The sequence below is a fragment of the Drosophila takahashii genome, chromosome 4, assembly GCF_030179915.1.
Source record: "Drosophila takahashii strain IR98-3 E-12201 chromosome 4, DtakHiC1v2, whole genome shotgun sequence".
NCBI classification, from domain to species: Eukaryota; Metazoa; Arthropoda; class Insecta; order Diptera; family Drosophilidae; genus Drosophila; species Drosophila takahashii.
In genome coordinates, this window is record NC_091682.1 from 1,718,441 (window position 1) to 1,736,004 (window position 17,564).

Consider the following 17,564-nt stretch of genomic DNA (forward strand, 5'->3'; position numbering starts at 1 on the left):
GCTTGTTGTTTCGATAAAAACATGTACTATCAATAAATAATAACTTCAGTTTCATAAAATAATTGCTACACACCTGAAAAAAATCCAAAGTTCCCCCAATTTTTTTCGCTCAAAAAGGTATATAACCCCTTATAGATTGCGTATTAAATGTTATGTTTTTGTTATTATTCAATTTGCAGATATTCATTTGTACTATTCCACTTTTGTATCAGTGCGAGCTTTAGTGAATAGGGTACGTTATTGTGTTTAATTTAAAACCGAGCATCTATTCGAGGAGTCTGTCATTATTAATAAGTTCCATGCCACTTTTCGTGTCCGATCCCATGCATTCATGCATATGTAAATTATATGCCTGTATATTTCAATTAACAGATTGCTGGAAAATCTTTGTTATGTTGCTATGATCTGTAGGGAGAGGCACGTTAAATATTGCAGGAGGGTAAGATATGATGGCGGCTGAACCAACAAAAATTAAACCAATTGCGCTGATTTCACTTAATAAATGTTTCTGGCCGTCTGTCCCGTCCCCAATTGTCACAATTTAATGGTGTCGCCCGGGTCGAGGCGAGCAACTGTGGGTTCGGTATCATTAAAATTTTGCCGTCACTTTGTTAGGTGCCGGTGACACACTAATGAATGTGGAAATGGTTTAAGGTGCCTTCCCCACGTTCAAAAGTCGGTTGTTGTTCAAATTGAATCCACAACTCGCAGCTAAAAACTAATAAAAGTAAAAATGGTAATCTAATTAAATCAAACCATCTTCGCATGATCTCGATTCTTCTTTATAATTTATTGTTTTCTCCAATAACGATTCTATTATTACGCATATTGTTCATTTCCCACAGCTGTGAAATGCTTCTAAACTCGGCTCGATTGAATAGCGGCGTGCAAATGTCTACTCGCAACTCCTGCAAGACTCTCAAGTGTCCGCAATGCAATTGGCACTATAAATACCAGGAGACACTGGAGATCCACATGAGGGAGAAGCATCCTGATGGAGAGAGTGCCTGTGGTTACTGCCTTGCAGGTACTTGGTTCATTAAATCCGTAGAAAGCAGTGTAGAAACTAAATAGTTTTTAATTTTACTACAAATAACTTAAAAGGATACACGACTTTAAATTTGTTGTGGCATAGCATCGGTGCAAGACACATCGTGCAATATAAATCATACTATCGAAACAATAGAGCAGAGATCATCCCCAAGATATGCTGGACGGTCTGATAACTGGCACAGTTAAATTTCTAAAATATTTTATATTACAAAAATTACTTTTTTGCAAATGTAATTTTTATTTTGACTAAAACTGTCTTAAAAGACGAATCAAATTTTACCTTCAACAGCAAACCATCAGATTTAACACTAAACTTTTTTTTTAAAAGTTAGTTAAAAGTCAATATTATCATTTAACTAAACTAGAAGTGTCCCGACGCACAGGCCTTTACAAAAGCCGTTTTATATGGAAGGAAAAAAATATAAATGTACTCCAACCTACATACAACGCACTTCCCTTACATCGAATTAAACGTTTATGAACGAGCGATTTGTTTTTAATTTCTGTCGATTATAATTTTAATTTATTTAATTAATTCATTATAAATTTAATGTACTTTTGAAGCAGCTAACAATTTTATTTAATCCCATGTTCTCTTGCGTCACAGGACAACAGCATCCTCGGCTGGCACGGGGGGAATCCTACTCCTGCGGTTATAAGCCGTACCGCTGTGAAATCTGCAACTACTCCACGACCACCAAGGGCAATCTCTCCATCCACATGCAATCGGACAAGCATCTGAACAACATGCAGGAGCTGAACAGCTCCCAAAACATGGTGGCGGCCGCGGCTGCTGCAGCAGCGACAAGCAAACTGCTGCTATCGAGCACGTCACCCCAAGGATCTGGTGCGGGCACGTCCGGCAGCGGATCCAGCGGTGCCACCGGCTCCTCTGGCTCCTCTGGCTGCGGCGGACCCAACAATGTCGGCGGCACCGCAGCACTGGGTGGAAACGCACCGATCGCCGGTGCGGGAACGGGAGCAAGTAACTCCAATGCCAATGCCGGAAGCAATGCCGGAAGCAACAGCGCCAAGCCAAAGCCCTCGTTTCGGTGCGACATCTGCAGCTACGAGACCTCCGTGGCTCGCAATCTGCGCATCCACATGACCAGTGAGAAGCACACACACAACATGGCTGTGCTGCAGAACAACATCAAGCACATCCAGGCGTTCAACTTCCTGCAGCAACAGCAGCAAGGAGCCGCTGGCAGTGTTCCAGGACACAGCTCCGGGAGCTTTATGCCCGAGGTTGCGCTGGCCGATCTCGCCTATAACCAGGCGCTCATGATCCAGCTGCTACACCAACAGCAACAGCAGCAGCAGCAACATCAGCAGTCGGCTAATACCAAATTATCTCCCTCGTCTTCGCCCGTGAGCACTCCGGATCAGTTCTCCTTCTCCCCCAAGCCAATGAAGATTGGCCACGGAGGACTGGCAGGAATGGGCATGGGCCTGGGGATGCCGATGGGAATGAGCCACTCGAACGAAGTGCCCGGCGACCTGGCTGGCGATCCTCATCCGCTGACGAAAACCGACAAGTGGCCCACGGCGTTCTTCAGCTGTCTAATCTGCGACTGCTTCAGTACGAACAACCTGGACGATCTTAACCAACATTTGCTCGTGGACCGATCTCGGCAATCCTCCAGCGCCTCTTCCGAAATAATGGTTATCCACAATAACAACTATATATGCCGGCTGTGCAATTACAAGACGAATCTCAAGGCCAATTTCCAACTGCACAGCAAGACGGACAAGCACTTGCAGAAGCTCAACTTTATCAACCACATCAGGGAGGGCGGCCCCCGTAATGAGTACAAGATGCAGTATCAACAGCAGCTGGCCGCCAATGTGGTGCAAGTGAAGTGCAACTGCTGCGACTTCCACACCAATTCTATTCAGAAGCTGTCCCTGCACACACAGCAGATGCGTCACGACACGATGCGAATGATATTCCAGCACCTACTGTATATTGTTCAGCAGAGCCAAATGCTCAAGAAGTCCCCGGGTGCGTCGGAAGATGATCCCCAATGCTCCTGTCCGGAGGAGGATCAGCAGTCGCAATCGCAATCGCAGTCCGCCAGGAAACTGCTCCTCTGCCAGCTGTGCAATTTCACGGCCAAAAACCTGCATGAAATGGTTCAGCATGTGAAGGGCATGAGGCACATGCAGGTCGAGCAATTTATTTGCTTGCAGCGTCGTAGTGAAAACCAGGAAATACCCGCACTGAGCGACGTGTTCAGAGTGACTGAGTGGATCGTGGACAACGAAGGTATGTTCCTACACCTTTTACTGACACCATTTACAAAAGAACACATTTTGAAGAGCAACAACAATACCTTTTGACCGGGATCTATGCTTTATTTATATTACATCTTGGAGCTCCGGCTTCCAAATATCCTCTTATTGAAGAAAACGCTTCGTGACGATCGCACCTGCATCAAAAAATCGAATATCAAGTAGTGTAACGAATATATATGAATATGTTTCAACTCGTTTTTTTTTTCAACAAAATGTTTTTTTTTCATTTTAAAAATGGAAATGAATGTCTAAATTTAGAAAAGCATTCTGACACGAACGAAAATAATATGGTCATGACTTAGGAAACAAATTATAGGTTCTGGTACTTTTGTGTGCGTCCATTTCTCTGTCCGTCTGCACATGCAGAATCCTTAGATTCTGATTAAGCGCAAGTTTGTTATATCAATGAGCCACAAACCGTACAAAACTGAGGCACCCACAGTATTTATTCTAGAATGAACATGTTGTCTTAGATGTATTTTTTTCGTCAAGACTTATCGATTAACCTACAAAATTGTTTTTGAAAACCAAATTTCCCTTCCCCTTTTTACAAAACCATCAATTGCAAGGATACATTTTATTTTAGCATCAAAACTGTAATAGTTATGCGCAGGAAACCTTATAATATGCATGCGTGTCCTAGTTTTTAAATTTTCCGAGATCTGAGCGCTCATAAGGACGGACATAACTAGATCGACTTTATCCATATTAAACATTTTTTAAAACGATATTCCACCACGCTAAGAGCTACATATAAACAAAAACATACTAGTTTAGCACACCCATAATATTTTCCCTATATTTTCTCTCCCGTTAGAGATTTAAAATTTCTGTTTTCACACACTTTTTTGCTATAAATAAAACAACTTCCACTGTTAATATCCTCCCATTCTATGGCAATACTTTTAGTGGATCAACCTCCAAAATGAGCTGGTCACGAGTTTAGCACACCTTAGCATTTTTACTTCTTCTTCTAATTAGTGAACCTTAGTAAAATACAAAAATAGAGAAACGAAAAAATCTAGACAAATCAGAAGGACTCTGGTACATAAATAAGTAAAATTATCTATATATCCAATTTTTAGTCAGAAAAATAAGTCAAAAAGCTAGAATGTTGGGATTACCCACACATATTCTTGGACTTCCTGACGCAGCGCAAGTTTATTTCAGCCGAGCGCCGCGCCCCCTCTAACGCACACAATCGCCCACAAACGATTTTTAAATGTGTCTGGCGCCAACATTTTTAAAGATTTCGGAAAAGTAAAACTGCAGTTTTATTGTGTTTATCAATACCTATCGAAATTTTTCAAATCGGACCATTCGTTAAAAAGTTATGCCCGATCAAAGTTTCATATCTGAAAGTCTGTCTGTCTGTATGAACGCTGAGATCTAGGAAACTACAAAAGCTAGAAGGTTAAGATTTTCCACACATATTCTTCGGATTCCTACGCAGAGCAAGTTTATTTCAGCCGAGCGCCACGCCTTCTCTTACGCCCACAATCGGTCACTAATCGGTCACACCTTTAAAGATTTCCGAGAAGTATAAATGCATTTTCATTGTGTATATTTATACCTATCGAAATGTAGAAGACATTTTTCAAATCGGTCTATTCATTAAAAAGTTATACGCATTATATCCATCTCCCTCGCACTCCCTTTAGCCGAGTGACGGGTATTAGATAGTCGGGACACGAACACGACTATAGCGTGCTCTCTTGTTTTATTTAACATTAATCAATAATGTATAACATAATGAGGTTGAAAACATAGAGCTGAGGACCTGACACGGTAACTCCACCTTGCATGTCATTTCAGCAGATCCTGATTTTCAAGTCCTCATAAATATAGGTATAAATATGTCAAAACATTTCAAATATAATTTTTTTACATTTTTCCCCCGGTTATTCCTGCGGGAGCTATATGATATAGTTGTCCGATCCGGCTCGTTCCGACATATGTAGTACCTGCAAAAAAAAGAAGACTTTTGGGAAAGTTTTAGCCCGAAAGTTTAGAACTGAGAGACTAGTTTGCGTAGAAACAGACGGACAGACGGACGGACAGACGGACGGACAGACGGACGGACAGACGGACGGACAGACGGCCGGACAGACGGACGGACAGACGAACAGGACTAGACCGACTCGTCTAGTGATGCTAATCAAGAATATATATACATACTTTTACTCACCTACAATAATAGAAATTTCTTCTGAATTCACCGCAATGTAATTTCCGTGTCATCCTCGGTATTTGACCTTTCAAAACCGAAGGAGATTATAATCAATTAAAAGAGGAGTATGCTTGTACATATAGTCATACATATTTACATATGCTTGCATATTGAATGCACAAGGCCTGGCTACATACATACGTATTCGTTTAAATCCATAGCATGCATACATAAATACAAACGCTGCTCATGATTTTCAAAAATTTCCCCTGCCACAATCCATAACCATATTGCATTGTATAATACGGTTCGTTCGTTCGTAACTCATCATTAAGCGCTGATTTCAGTTCAATTTCTTCTGCCTCGCTCTTCGATTATTATCGTCTTCGTCTTCGTCTTTGCCTTGGCCTCGTCCTCGTCCTCGTACCCATCCTCACGTTCGGAATCATCGTCGCGTTTACGTAAATTCTTCTTTGCCTTTGCTCTCGTCTTCGCCCTCTCTTTTCCTTTAGCGACTTATATGCGCTCTGAGATTTATACGCTGACGCTGACCCTTAAGGAAATTATTACAAATTACTTAAGAATGCAAAAACGATTATGTGTATCCATCGAATTTGCAATTAGTGACGTGCACACTTTGCTCCACACCAGTCTCAGTCTCAGTCCCAGGTTCAGTCTGCAGCTCAGGCTCAGGCGCAGGCTCAGGCTAGTCTTTCTTTGCCTGTATGGGTATGCGATGCCCACAATCCAAAAGGCCAAACAAATTCACTCCACTCCGCAGTGTGAGATTCCCATATCAGATGCGCGGCGTCGTGCAGGGCCGAACCGCAGGCATAGCACCTAACCACAGAACACCGATCGCCGAACCCCGAACCCCGAACAGTAAGACCGAACCTCGCAGAGACACAACAAACAGTCGCCGCTCCACCGCCACTTCTTACGGCAATACGGATATATGGCAGCACACATAGCAGCACCCCGCACCGCATCAATTTGAAGCCAGGTCAGATTCGCCCTTGCCCTTCCCTGCTCTTTCCTCGCCCTTGCCCCTGCCCCTGCCCTTGCCACCATCAACCGAATCTGCGCCCACTCCTTTCCAGATGTTGATAATTGCACAAGCTGCTCTACACCAATGTAGGGTGTCTCGGGTCTATATGCAAAATGAAATACTTGCGAGTGTAGACAATGAGGACCGAACGATTTCAGCCGTCTGTGCCTGCTCCCTTCGGATGTGCCGACTAAAGAGTCTTGTGCCTGCGGATTTGAAAAGCTGTTCCCTCTGCGATCGCCGACTGATATTTCCCACCCCTGGTCACCACTTATCACTCGATTAGGGCCAATTCTATCGAATGCCAAATTCCCTTCGTTTCTCTCCCGAGTGAGGATTTTTAAACTACTTTGCTTTATAAAGGAAATATGTTCTTAACCAGGATCACTAGTCGAGTCGATTTAGCAATTTATTGTGAAATTGGGTTATAATGCAAAGACATTATGACTTCAGACAAATATTTGCCAAAGAACGGAACTCTTAATTTCTTCTTCTACTATTTCTCTACTCCTATACATACATATAAAATAATTATTTAGTAAAAATAAAATCAGAACATAATTTTTTAACGATTTATTTATTTTATTAACAAATTGAATAAAACACAATTTACACTGCAAAAAAATTGTTGAATGTGTGGGTGCCAAATCATTTGTGGTTCTTGGCTCCGTGAAAACAACTTTCGCTGCCCAGAAACCTCGAGAATCTGTACAGTTTACAGCTGTTTACAGTTTACAGTTTCCGAGATCTCAGTTAGATGGTTAGATCGACTCGACTATTAATCCTTATCCTATACTTTTTAGGGTCTTCTACCTGTTACATAGTTTTCGACGAAATCGATTCACATTTTAGCTGTTTAAATCTACAAGGGTATTAAAACTTCGGCTTTCCGAAGCCATCAAGGGTGCCACAGAAATATATTCCAACAAAAGACGGTTGGAATTGCGTATTGATGTACACAAAAAGCATAAACGATTTTGGTTGGAAAATATTTCTGTTACACACAAAAAATAAACTTGGTAAAATCAACTGTTATAATTGTCAATCAGTCCCCAACCACATAAAGTACTCAATACACAATTAGCAAAGACACACACCTATATCCTTGACAAAATTGACAATTTTTCGTGGTTGGGGCCTTTTTGACAATTTTTTTTTTGTGTGTACACCCCCGAATATGACCAAAAACACCAATCTTTTCAATAAAACTAAAGGATGGATGTCCGAGGAAAGAGGACATCGCTAAGTAATACGTCATATTTTGGATGAATAGATTAGTATTGGTAAAAAAGAAAATCGGATACACAATCAATTGAAAATGTAGCCGATAGACAGATTTTATTGTTGTGAGCCTTATAGAAAGCGTGGAGCTCTGCTGAAACAAACTTGTGCTGCTCAATAACCCTTAACGCGCTTTTACTCTATTGAAGGTATGCAAAAACAAGAAAGGAAGCTAGCTTCGGCCAGCCGAAGCTTATATACCCTTGCAGATCATTCCTATTAATTAACAAATCGCAAAAATGTTGTCCGATCCGGTCGGTTCCGACATATATACTACCTGCAATAGAAAGAAGACTTTTGCGAAAGTTTCGTCCCGATAGCTCAAAAACTGAGAGACTAGTTTGCGTAGAAACAGACAGACGGACAGACGGACGGACAGACGGACATGGCTAGATCGACTCGTCTTGTGATGCTGATCAAGAATATATATACGGAAACGTAATTATGACTGAAATCATAATACCCTCTGCAAGGGTATAAAAATACGATTTGGAAAGATTCATGTCAATAACTTTTACACTACGCGAAAAATCTTCAGTTTTTGCAAGTTATATACTATTTTCCTATGGGAGCTATAGGATATAGACGTCCGATCGGGTCGATTTTCAAACTTGATCTGCGTACACATGTTTTAGTATGAATCAGTAAGTTTTAAGTCGCTAGCTTTTAAACTGAGCTCGCAAACGGTATTGAAACAGACGGAAATGGCTATATCGACTCCCCTATCGATCCTGATCAAGAATATGTACACTTTATGGGGTCGGAAACGTCTCCTTCACTGCGTTACAAACTTCTGACCAAAATTATAATACCCTCTGCAAGAGTATTAAAACTATGTAAAATCATTTGGTTAGTGATTCTGACAAATTCTACCTGCACTTACACTGTTCGGCATAATTATTTTGACAGATTTTTAAGTTAAATCTACTTATATTTTGAACTTATAATAGAAACATTTTGGCACCTATAGAAAGAGCACTTTTTAAATGACATAACAATGTTCTTAACCCATTAAGTACTCCTTGTAAAGATAGAAAATTAGACAATTTATTGTGAAGGTCAAATTTTAAACTTTTTTCCTGGGGCTTAAAACAAAAATGTTTTGATGCAAAGTTTTTTCCCAATCAAAATTAATAATAAATGCAAAAAAAATTTGAAAATATTTTTCCTTGTATTTTTTATGATTTTTTTAAAATAGCTAAAAATGACAATTTTAGCCGCTTTTTCCTGCTTTTTATACCCTTGAAGAGGGTATTATGATTTCAGTCAGAAGTTTGCAACGCAGTGAAGGAAACGTTTCCGACTCCATAAAGTATATATATTCTTGATCAGCATCACAAGACGAGTCGATCTAGCCATGTCCGTCTGTCCGTCCGTCTGTCCGTCGGTCCTTCTGTCCGTCTGTTTCTACGCAAACTAGGCTCTCAGTTTTTGAGCTATCGGAATGAAACTTTCTCAAAAGTCTTCTTTCTATAGCAGGTAGTATATATATCGGAACCGACCGGATCGGACAACTATATCTAATAGCTCCCATAGGAAGGTAACGTTAAAAAAATTCTAGCTTCGGTGTTTTTTTCAAATAATACCTTCTACTCTTGGGAATATTATTTTTTATATATTTCTGAATTTCGAATTAAATATTTAAAAAATCGGATCACTGTATCATATAGCAGCGGTAGGAACGGCCGAAAAATTAAATGGAAATTAATAGGAAAAAAATTATATCTTTGTTGATTTTTATTACATTCTCTTCTACTCTGTGATATGACTATTTTTAAATATTTCCGAATTACGATTTAAAATTAAAAAAAAATCGATCTACTATAACATATAGCTGCCATAGAAACGATCGAAAAATTAATGTAAAATAACATACAGCTGCCATAGAAACGATCGAAAAATTAATGTGAAATAATAGGAAATTTAGCATTTTCGCGATTTATAAATAAATAGAATGATCTGCAAGGGTATATATATATATATAGCTTCCTTTCTTGTTTTACATTATTTTCACTTACTATATTTACATGAGCGGCCGAATTGTGACATAACTTTAAAAAATGGGTATAAACCAAAATCGGGTTTCGGCTGAATTCTACTCTATGTAGTCTTAGCTAACAAAAGAATCCGAAATCGGTCTAGAAATATATCCACAGTGAAACTTTTAAGAAGTAACGTAAGTGCACTACTATTTTCATGGTCGCAGCTGTACAAATCTTTAAAACTAAAAGGGTAATGGCTAAATTGACTTATCTGTTGATGCTGATCAAGAATATGTCTATTATGTAGGGTCCTACGCGATAAATGCATTGGTGGCGACACTTGTGAAATCATATTATGGATTTTGTATTTCAGATATTACTTTCGAGACTGGCTTTAACTTGTCAAGGACTGGAACCAACGAAGCCACCCCGGATGCCAGTTATGCTACGGCATTATCTGCGTCTGGAGTCCCTGCACTCCCTGACGTCAGTATATTTTCACCGACTTCTCCCTCCAGTTGCGCGACACCATGCGGCAAGCCTGTGGGCCACATGGCATCTCCTGGCCTGAATAACTTTGGCTCGGGCGCCCCTGTTCCTACCACAGTATTCAAGTGCAATCTCTGCGAATACTTTGTTCAATCGAAGGGCGACATTGCGTCCCACATTGAGACCGAGCACCCGTGTGCTGAGAGTGATGACTTTATAAGTATACCAACCAACACAGCCGCTCTGCAGGCTTTCCAAACAGCTGTGGCCGCAGCTGCTCTGGCTGCGGTGCAACAGCGATGCGCCGCTATTAATGCTCCGGCGCAGGATGCCGGCGAAGCAGAGAAGGACATGGACGCCAATGCCAATGCCAATGCCGACGACAATGCCAACGACGGCCCAGTGGCTATCAAACGGGAGCGGCTTGAGGAGGATGATGAGGCCATGGCAGTTATAGAAGATACCAAAGACGTTCCATCTCAGGCGACGTCTTCTGCCCCTCCGGAGTCGCCGAAACGTCCGGAATCACAAGTCGGGGTCCAGTGCCCATTGTGCCTGGAAAATCATTTCCGGGAGAAACATCACCTGGAGGCCCATCTGACAAGCGTCCACAGCGTTACCAGAGATGGTCTTTCCCGGCTCTTGCTTCTAGTGGACCAGAAAGCCTGGAAAACCGAAGGTGAGGGCACCGACACTGCAAGCCTACCCCCCCAATCGAATACCAACAAGGAGGAGGCGCCGGCAACACCTAGTGAAAGCCCCTCCAGTGCCAACGCAACCAAGTGCACCACCGCATCTAGCTCAAGCCTCCCAGTGGGAATGCAGGGACTCTCCTGCCAGCAGTGCGAGGCCAGCTTCAAGCACGAGGAACAGCTGCTCCAGCATGCGCAGCAGAACCAGCACTTCTCGTCACAAAACGGAGAGTACTTGTGTCTGGCAGCCAGCCACATCAGCCGACCCTGCTACATGGGCTTCAGAACCATTTCAGCCATGATCAGCCACTTCCAGGACTCGCACATGAGCCTAGTTATCTCAGAGCGCCATGTCTACAAGTATCGCTGCAAACAGTGCTCGCTGGCCTTCAAGACTCAGGAAAAGCTCACGACGCACATGCTCTACCACTCAATGCGGGATGCTACGAAGTGCTCTCTTTGCCAACGCAACTTTCGCAGCACCCAGGCGCTCCAGAAGCACATGGAGCAGGCGCACTCTGAAGAGGGAACTCCACTAGCCAGGTCAAACAGTCCGCAGACGCCGACTTTGAATGCCGAGGAGGCACACAAGCATTCTCCACGTGAGACACATGCGCTAGAGAGAGGTAATAACATTCTTATAACAAACCTAGAACTCAAAGTAATTAACGTCGGCTTACTTGTTTCAGAGGTCCCAGGGAACGATGTGTCGCCGCTTCGGCTAGAGGCGCAACTAAGCAAGGAATCCAGGCACTTGTCGCCCAGCCCAATGTCTGCGGACTCCCAGGCCCAGCAGCAATACCTAGCCACTTTCGCAGCTCTGCTCAAGCAGCAGCAGGGTAACTCAGAAGCTGTTGGCCTCCACCCCGAAGGCTTGTCGCTGTCCGCTGGAGAATTATCCCAGCACTTGCAGGTAGTGCCATTCCATTGAGGGCTTTCCCCCGAAAAGGCCACGCCACTAACAAGTACTTCTTCCAGGGTCTCCAAAACCTGCAAAGCCTTCAGCATATGCAACAGCAGTTTGGTGCCGTAGCTGCCGCATCCGGACTACCGATTAATCCGGTAGACATGCTTAATCTAATGCAGTTTCACCACCTGATGTCCCTGAACTTCATGAATCTGGCTCCCCCCTTGGTGTTCGGCGCTGGCGCCGCCGGTAGCAATGCCCTTCCCGCGTCAACAGCCCAGCATAACAGCATTACCTCCTCCACCGTGTCGGCTGCTTCAGGACTAGCTGATGTTCAGCTCACCACCGGAGCTAACGCCATGGCGGTTGACTCTGCTAAAGCTATAATTTCAGCTCAGCCTCAGCACAATGTCAACTCAAACCCTCAGGTACCGTGTTAGGACTAAGTCAGTTTGGACAGAGACTTCATTTACCTAGACTTGTCCGTACATTTCAATGCACTAGCTTCTTAGCTTTTAGCATTAACTTGGGATAGTTCATAAGTATTTTCTCAGAAAATTCTTAACCGTTATACCTCCAGCCTATGTACCTATAAATATTCCTTATTTTTTGCATACCTTCTACCTACTAAAACATTTCAGGAATGGCATTCAAAATCAGGCCGACAGTTCGTCAGAAACGATTCACTCATTATGTTTATTACTTATTTTTCTTTACTTATGAGATCTTAGTTATGCTTACAAAACTACAAGCTATCTGCGACAGATCTTTATTACTCATTATCTCGAACTCTATTTTGATACTGATAAAAAGTTTAAATGTCATATTGTCCTTATTCTTATTATTTTAGTCTCAACAGCTGGGCAGCAACCAAAAACGAGCCCGAACGCGAATCACGGATGATCAGCTAAAGATTTTGCGGGCACATTTCGACATAAATAACTCCCCAAGCGAAGAGAGCATTATGGAAATGTCACAGAAAGCAAATCTCCCAATGAAGGTAAGCAGCAAAGGCTTCAATTAAAGCAGTGTTACATACCTTTTTTGGTTGCAGGTGGTGAAACACTGGTTCCGAAACACGCTATTTAAGGAAAGACAACGCAATAAGGACTCTCCTTATAACTTCAACAATCCACCGTCGACAACTCTTAATTTGGAGGAATATGAACGTACAGGTCAGACCAAGGTTACACCCTTGAATGATACAAGTAGCGTATCAGTATCAGCGCCATTGAGCACATCAACGATTTCATCGGCACCATCTGCTAATCCAAATACGAACTCTAAAGAAAGCGGAAGTACAAGAGTAACAACGGTTGGAAAATCAATAGCAGCAGCGCCTGTTTTATTTCCTGTTACCGTTCCAGTCTCAACATCTGTCTCTCGCCCAGAATCAACGAACTCGAGCGGTAATATATCCGACTATTTGAACAATAGCTTGTTTTTTGGACAGCACGCGGGCAAGGACCAAGGTTTGCCGTATCCTGTGGAGGGACACATAAAGTCAGAGCCCCAGGATGATATGATTGGCTCAAATGACTTCGCATTTCAAACCAAGCAGCACTCAAACTTCAACTTCTTGAAGCATCAACAGGAACTTGTGGATCCCCAAGAACAGTCCATGACAAATCAGGAGTCGGATATGACGCAGGACCAATCCTTACTTGCCGGTTCTTCGCTTGCGGCCCACTGTCAAAGCCAACAGCAAACTAATATTTTTGAAACTAAATCGGAGAGTGGTAGCTCGGACGTTATGTCTCGCCCACCCACTCCAAACAGTGGAGCTGCAGGAAATCTTTACGGCAGTATGAACGATTTGATAAACCAACAGCTGGAAAACATGGGCAGCAACATGGGGCCACCAAAAAAACTACAGATTGTTGGAAAAACATTCGACAAGAACTCAACGCCAATCTCGAGCTCGACCAGCGCTAGCACCCAGTTCGAAAGTAACTCTTCGAACTCCTCAAGCTCCTCATCATCGACATCGGGCGGCAAGCGAGCGAACCGAACACGCTTCACAGACTATCAAATCAAGGTATTACAGGAGTTTTTCGAGAACAATTCGTACCCCAAAGACAGCGATCTCGAGTATTTAAGTAAGCTTTTGTTATTATCTCCACGAGTCATCGTTGTTTGGTTTCAAAACGCCAGACAAAAGCAACGCAAGATTTACGAGAACCAACCGAACAACTCCCTGTTTGAAAATGAAGAGACCAAGAAACAAAACATTAACTATGCGTGCAAAAAGTGTAGCTTGGTTTTCCAGCGGTACTACGAGCTAATCCGTCACCAGAAAAATCACTGCTTCAAAGAGGAGAATAACAAGAAGTCGGCCAAGGCACAAATCGCTGCTGCTCAAATTGCGCAAAACCTGAGCTCGGAGGACTCAAACTCCTCGATGGATATACACCATGTCGGCATTTGTCCACCAGGCTCAGCCGTAGTTGGGCAGTCTTTGTCAACAGTTGGTTCTGCAGCTCCTTTGCCGGGACAGTTCGGACAGCAATCTTTTGGCGCTTTGCCCTCGCCACAGCATTTATTCGCAAAGTCTTCTTCTCTCACTGACTTCAGCCCATCCACGACACCAACGCCACCCCAACGAGAACGCAGCAACAGTTTGGACCACCCACAGCGAGCTCCCAAGTTTGACTGTGATAAATGCGAGCTGCAGTTTAACCACTTGGACAAACTGCGAGAACATCAACTATTGCACCTGATGAATCCAACCAACATTTTTTCTGACGCTGGACAGAACTCCAATCCTGACGCCAACTTCGGTCCGTTCGGCAGCATATTGCAAAGTCTTCAACAAGCAGCGGCTCAACAGCAACAGCAACAGCCACAACATCAACCACCAGCAGCAAAAAAACGAAAATACTCGGACAGCTCTTCAAATCCAGATGATATGCCGATTTTATCGGAGCCCGAGGCTTTACATAAGAAGCACGAGTTCCTGTATAAATATTTTATGCAAAATGAAACGAACCCGGAACTAAAGCAGCAGTTCCTCATGCAACAACAACATAAGAAAGCACTGCAGCTTCAAACGCCAGACCAAGGAAATGAATCTGACTTTGAGCTGGAGTTCTTGACTAACTTTTATCAGCAGAGCGAGTTAAAGAAGGTCAGTAACTATGACTTCCTACTGCAGTACTATCGCACACAGGAGGAGGCAGTCTTGAAGACAAAATGCAAGCAACCGCATCTCTTTAGCTCCAGTAAAAAGCCAACCATAGAGTTTCTATTGCAGTACTATCAACTGAACGAGTCAAAGAAGTTTTTTCAGTTAGTTGCCTCGCCCCAAATAATGCCTGATGGCCCAGGCTACAACCCGTCGTCGCAGATGCCAAAAATCACGACAGATGACGTCAGTAATGCTATCGGCGAAAGATCATTGGAGCAGGCAACAGAACTACAAAAAGAGGAACAAGAAGAACGATTTAGCATCGATAAGCCATGTGAGGAAAATGATTTGTCTAAAAACCAGAACGAAGTGGAAAAGCTTAATAACAACAACATTAGCATCAACACGACTCAAACCGATACAACCGACACGAACGGTAGTCAATCTGTTGAAATACCTGAGGAGTTGTCAGTGGCGCCCACATTAATTGCAGGTAATGATGATAGCAAATATTTAGCCACGAGATGCTTACAAAAAGATGACAAGGAAAAGTCCCAGTACCTACACAATCTGGAGGACTTCTTGGATGCCACCATGATAGAAAACAATTCCCAGACCTTGACTTTTAATGATGACGAGAAAACTTGCCAAAAAGACGAATCAACGCACAAAGCCAACGAGATGGAAAAACGGTCGTCTGTGTCTCCGGTTAATGTTTCATCCAAGCAAAACAAACGCCTACGTACAACCATTCTTCCGGAGCAACTGAACTTTTTGTACGAATGTTATCAATCCGAATCAAATCCAAGCCGAAAAATGCTTGAAGAGATATCTAAAAAAGTTAATCTGAAGAAACGAGTAGTGCAAGTAAGTACCAAATATATAAGTATGTATAATATATTATAAGTCTTAAAAACTGGGGATAATATGAAATGCTAGAGGAAAAGGGTATGTTGTATTCGGTATAAAGTATGTTACAGCTATAAGGAAACGTTTCCCACCCAATATAATCCCATTAGCTGAGTCCGTCCATATCCGTCCGTCCTTTCGGGATGAAACTTTCCCAAAAGTCTTCTTTCTATTTCAGGTAGTATATAAGTCGGAACTAGAGAATAACATTTTTTTAATACTTCTGAATTTCATTTTATTAAAATCGGATGACTATATCATATAGCTGCCAACGAAATAAAAAACAAGCAAGAATGTTAACTTCGGCTAGCCGAAGTTTATATACCCTTGCAGGTTTGCCTACTTAAAATGTTGATTCTACAATGTCAAAAATCAAAACGCCTACTTTCTACAATTTTTATTTTATTATTTTTTTGATTATTCCTATGGGAGCCATAAGATATAGTGGTCCGATCCGTCTCGGTCCGAGATATGTACTAGCTGCAATAGAAAAAAGACGTTTGGGAAAGTTTCATCCCGATAGCTTTAAAACTGAAAGACTAGTTCCCATAGAAACGGACGGACAGACAGACGGTCATGGCGAGATGGACTCGGCTTTAATGCTGATCAAGAATATATATAATTTATGTGGTCGGAAACTAAAACGAAAAATAATACCCTCTGCAAGGGAATAAAAATAAATAGAGGTAGGTTTTTATTGCCCTCTTTTCTACTCTGGGATATGCCTTCTATTATACCCGTTACTCATAGAGGAAAAGAATTTTTTTATTCGTGTACGTAAGTAAAGTATGTAACAGGGAGAAGGAAGCGTTCCCAACCCTATAAAGTATATATACTCTTGAGCAGGGTCACTAGCCGAGTCGAAATGTTCGTCTGTGTTTCTGTCTGTCTGTATGAACGCTGAGATCTCGCAAACTACAAAAGATAGAAAATTGGGATTACCCACACATATTCTTGGGCTTCCTACGCAGCGCAAGTTTATTTCAGCCGAGCGCCACGCCCCCTCTAACGCCCACAATTGCCCACAAACGATTTTAAAATGTGTCTAGCGCCTACATTTTTAAAGATTTCGGAGAAGTATATACGCAATTTGGTTGCGTTTATTTATACCTATCGAAACGTAGAAGAAATTTTTCAAATCGGACCATTCGTTAAAAATCTATGCCCGAGCAAAGTTTTATATCTCCCTCTCCCTCGCACTCGCTTTAGCTGAGTAATGGGTATCTGATAGTCGGGGCAGCCGACTATATATTGATTTCATATATTTAATTTTTTAATTTTATATTTTAAAAAAGGTTGAAATCCGAAAGTTGTGAGAACCGATAGGTGCGAAGTAATCAAAGCACACCTGTATATACCAATTAAACCATTGAACTTTATTAATCCTAATTAATTTGTTAATATTTATATCTTAAGTGTTTAACTTAGTAATTATCGTTTTATAATTTTCTGATTATTAATTTTTATCGTTTTTACTTTATTTTTTAGTGAATATACAAATCTTAAACATGTAGCCGAAAACATTTATGGGGTAACAGACTGCTTTATTTTTAAGTCAAGCGAAACAAAACTTTAAAGGTAAAGCATTCTAAAAAAAACATCACCTTA

General features: G+C 42.0%; 1 protein-coding gene across 4 annotated transcripts in view; it reads left to right on the plus strand.

Annotated features, from left to right (window-relative positions):
- zfh2 (Zn finger homeodomain 2) overlaps positions 1-17,564 on the plus strand; it is an 84,764-nt gene that overhangs the window by 63,802 nt on the left and 3,398 nt on the right. For 3 of the 4 annotated variants that reach the window (XM_070218051.1, XM_044395418.2, XM_044395416.2), the window contains 7 exons: positions 846-1,027; positions 1,661-3,322; positions 10,206-11,639; positions 11,703-11,926; positions 11,992-12,348; positions 12,771-12,920; positions 12,975-15,914. In XM_070218051.1, coding sequence (XP_070074152.1) covers positions 846-1,027; positions 1,661-3,322; positions 10,206-11,639; positions 11,703-11,926; positions 11,992-12,348; positions 12,771-12,920; positions 12,975-15,914 — 6,949 coding nt within the window. Of the gene's footprint in view, positions 1-845; positions 1,028-1,660; positions 3,323-10,205; positions 11,640-11,702; positions 11,927-11,991; positions 12,349-12,770; positions 12,921-12,974; positions 15,915-17,444; positions 17,535-17,564 lie in introns of all 4 variants that reach the window. The other variant, XR_006412531.2, reaches the window with a different exon arrangement.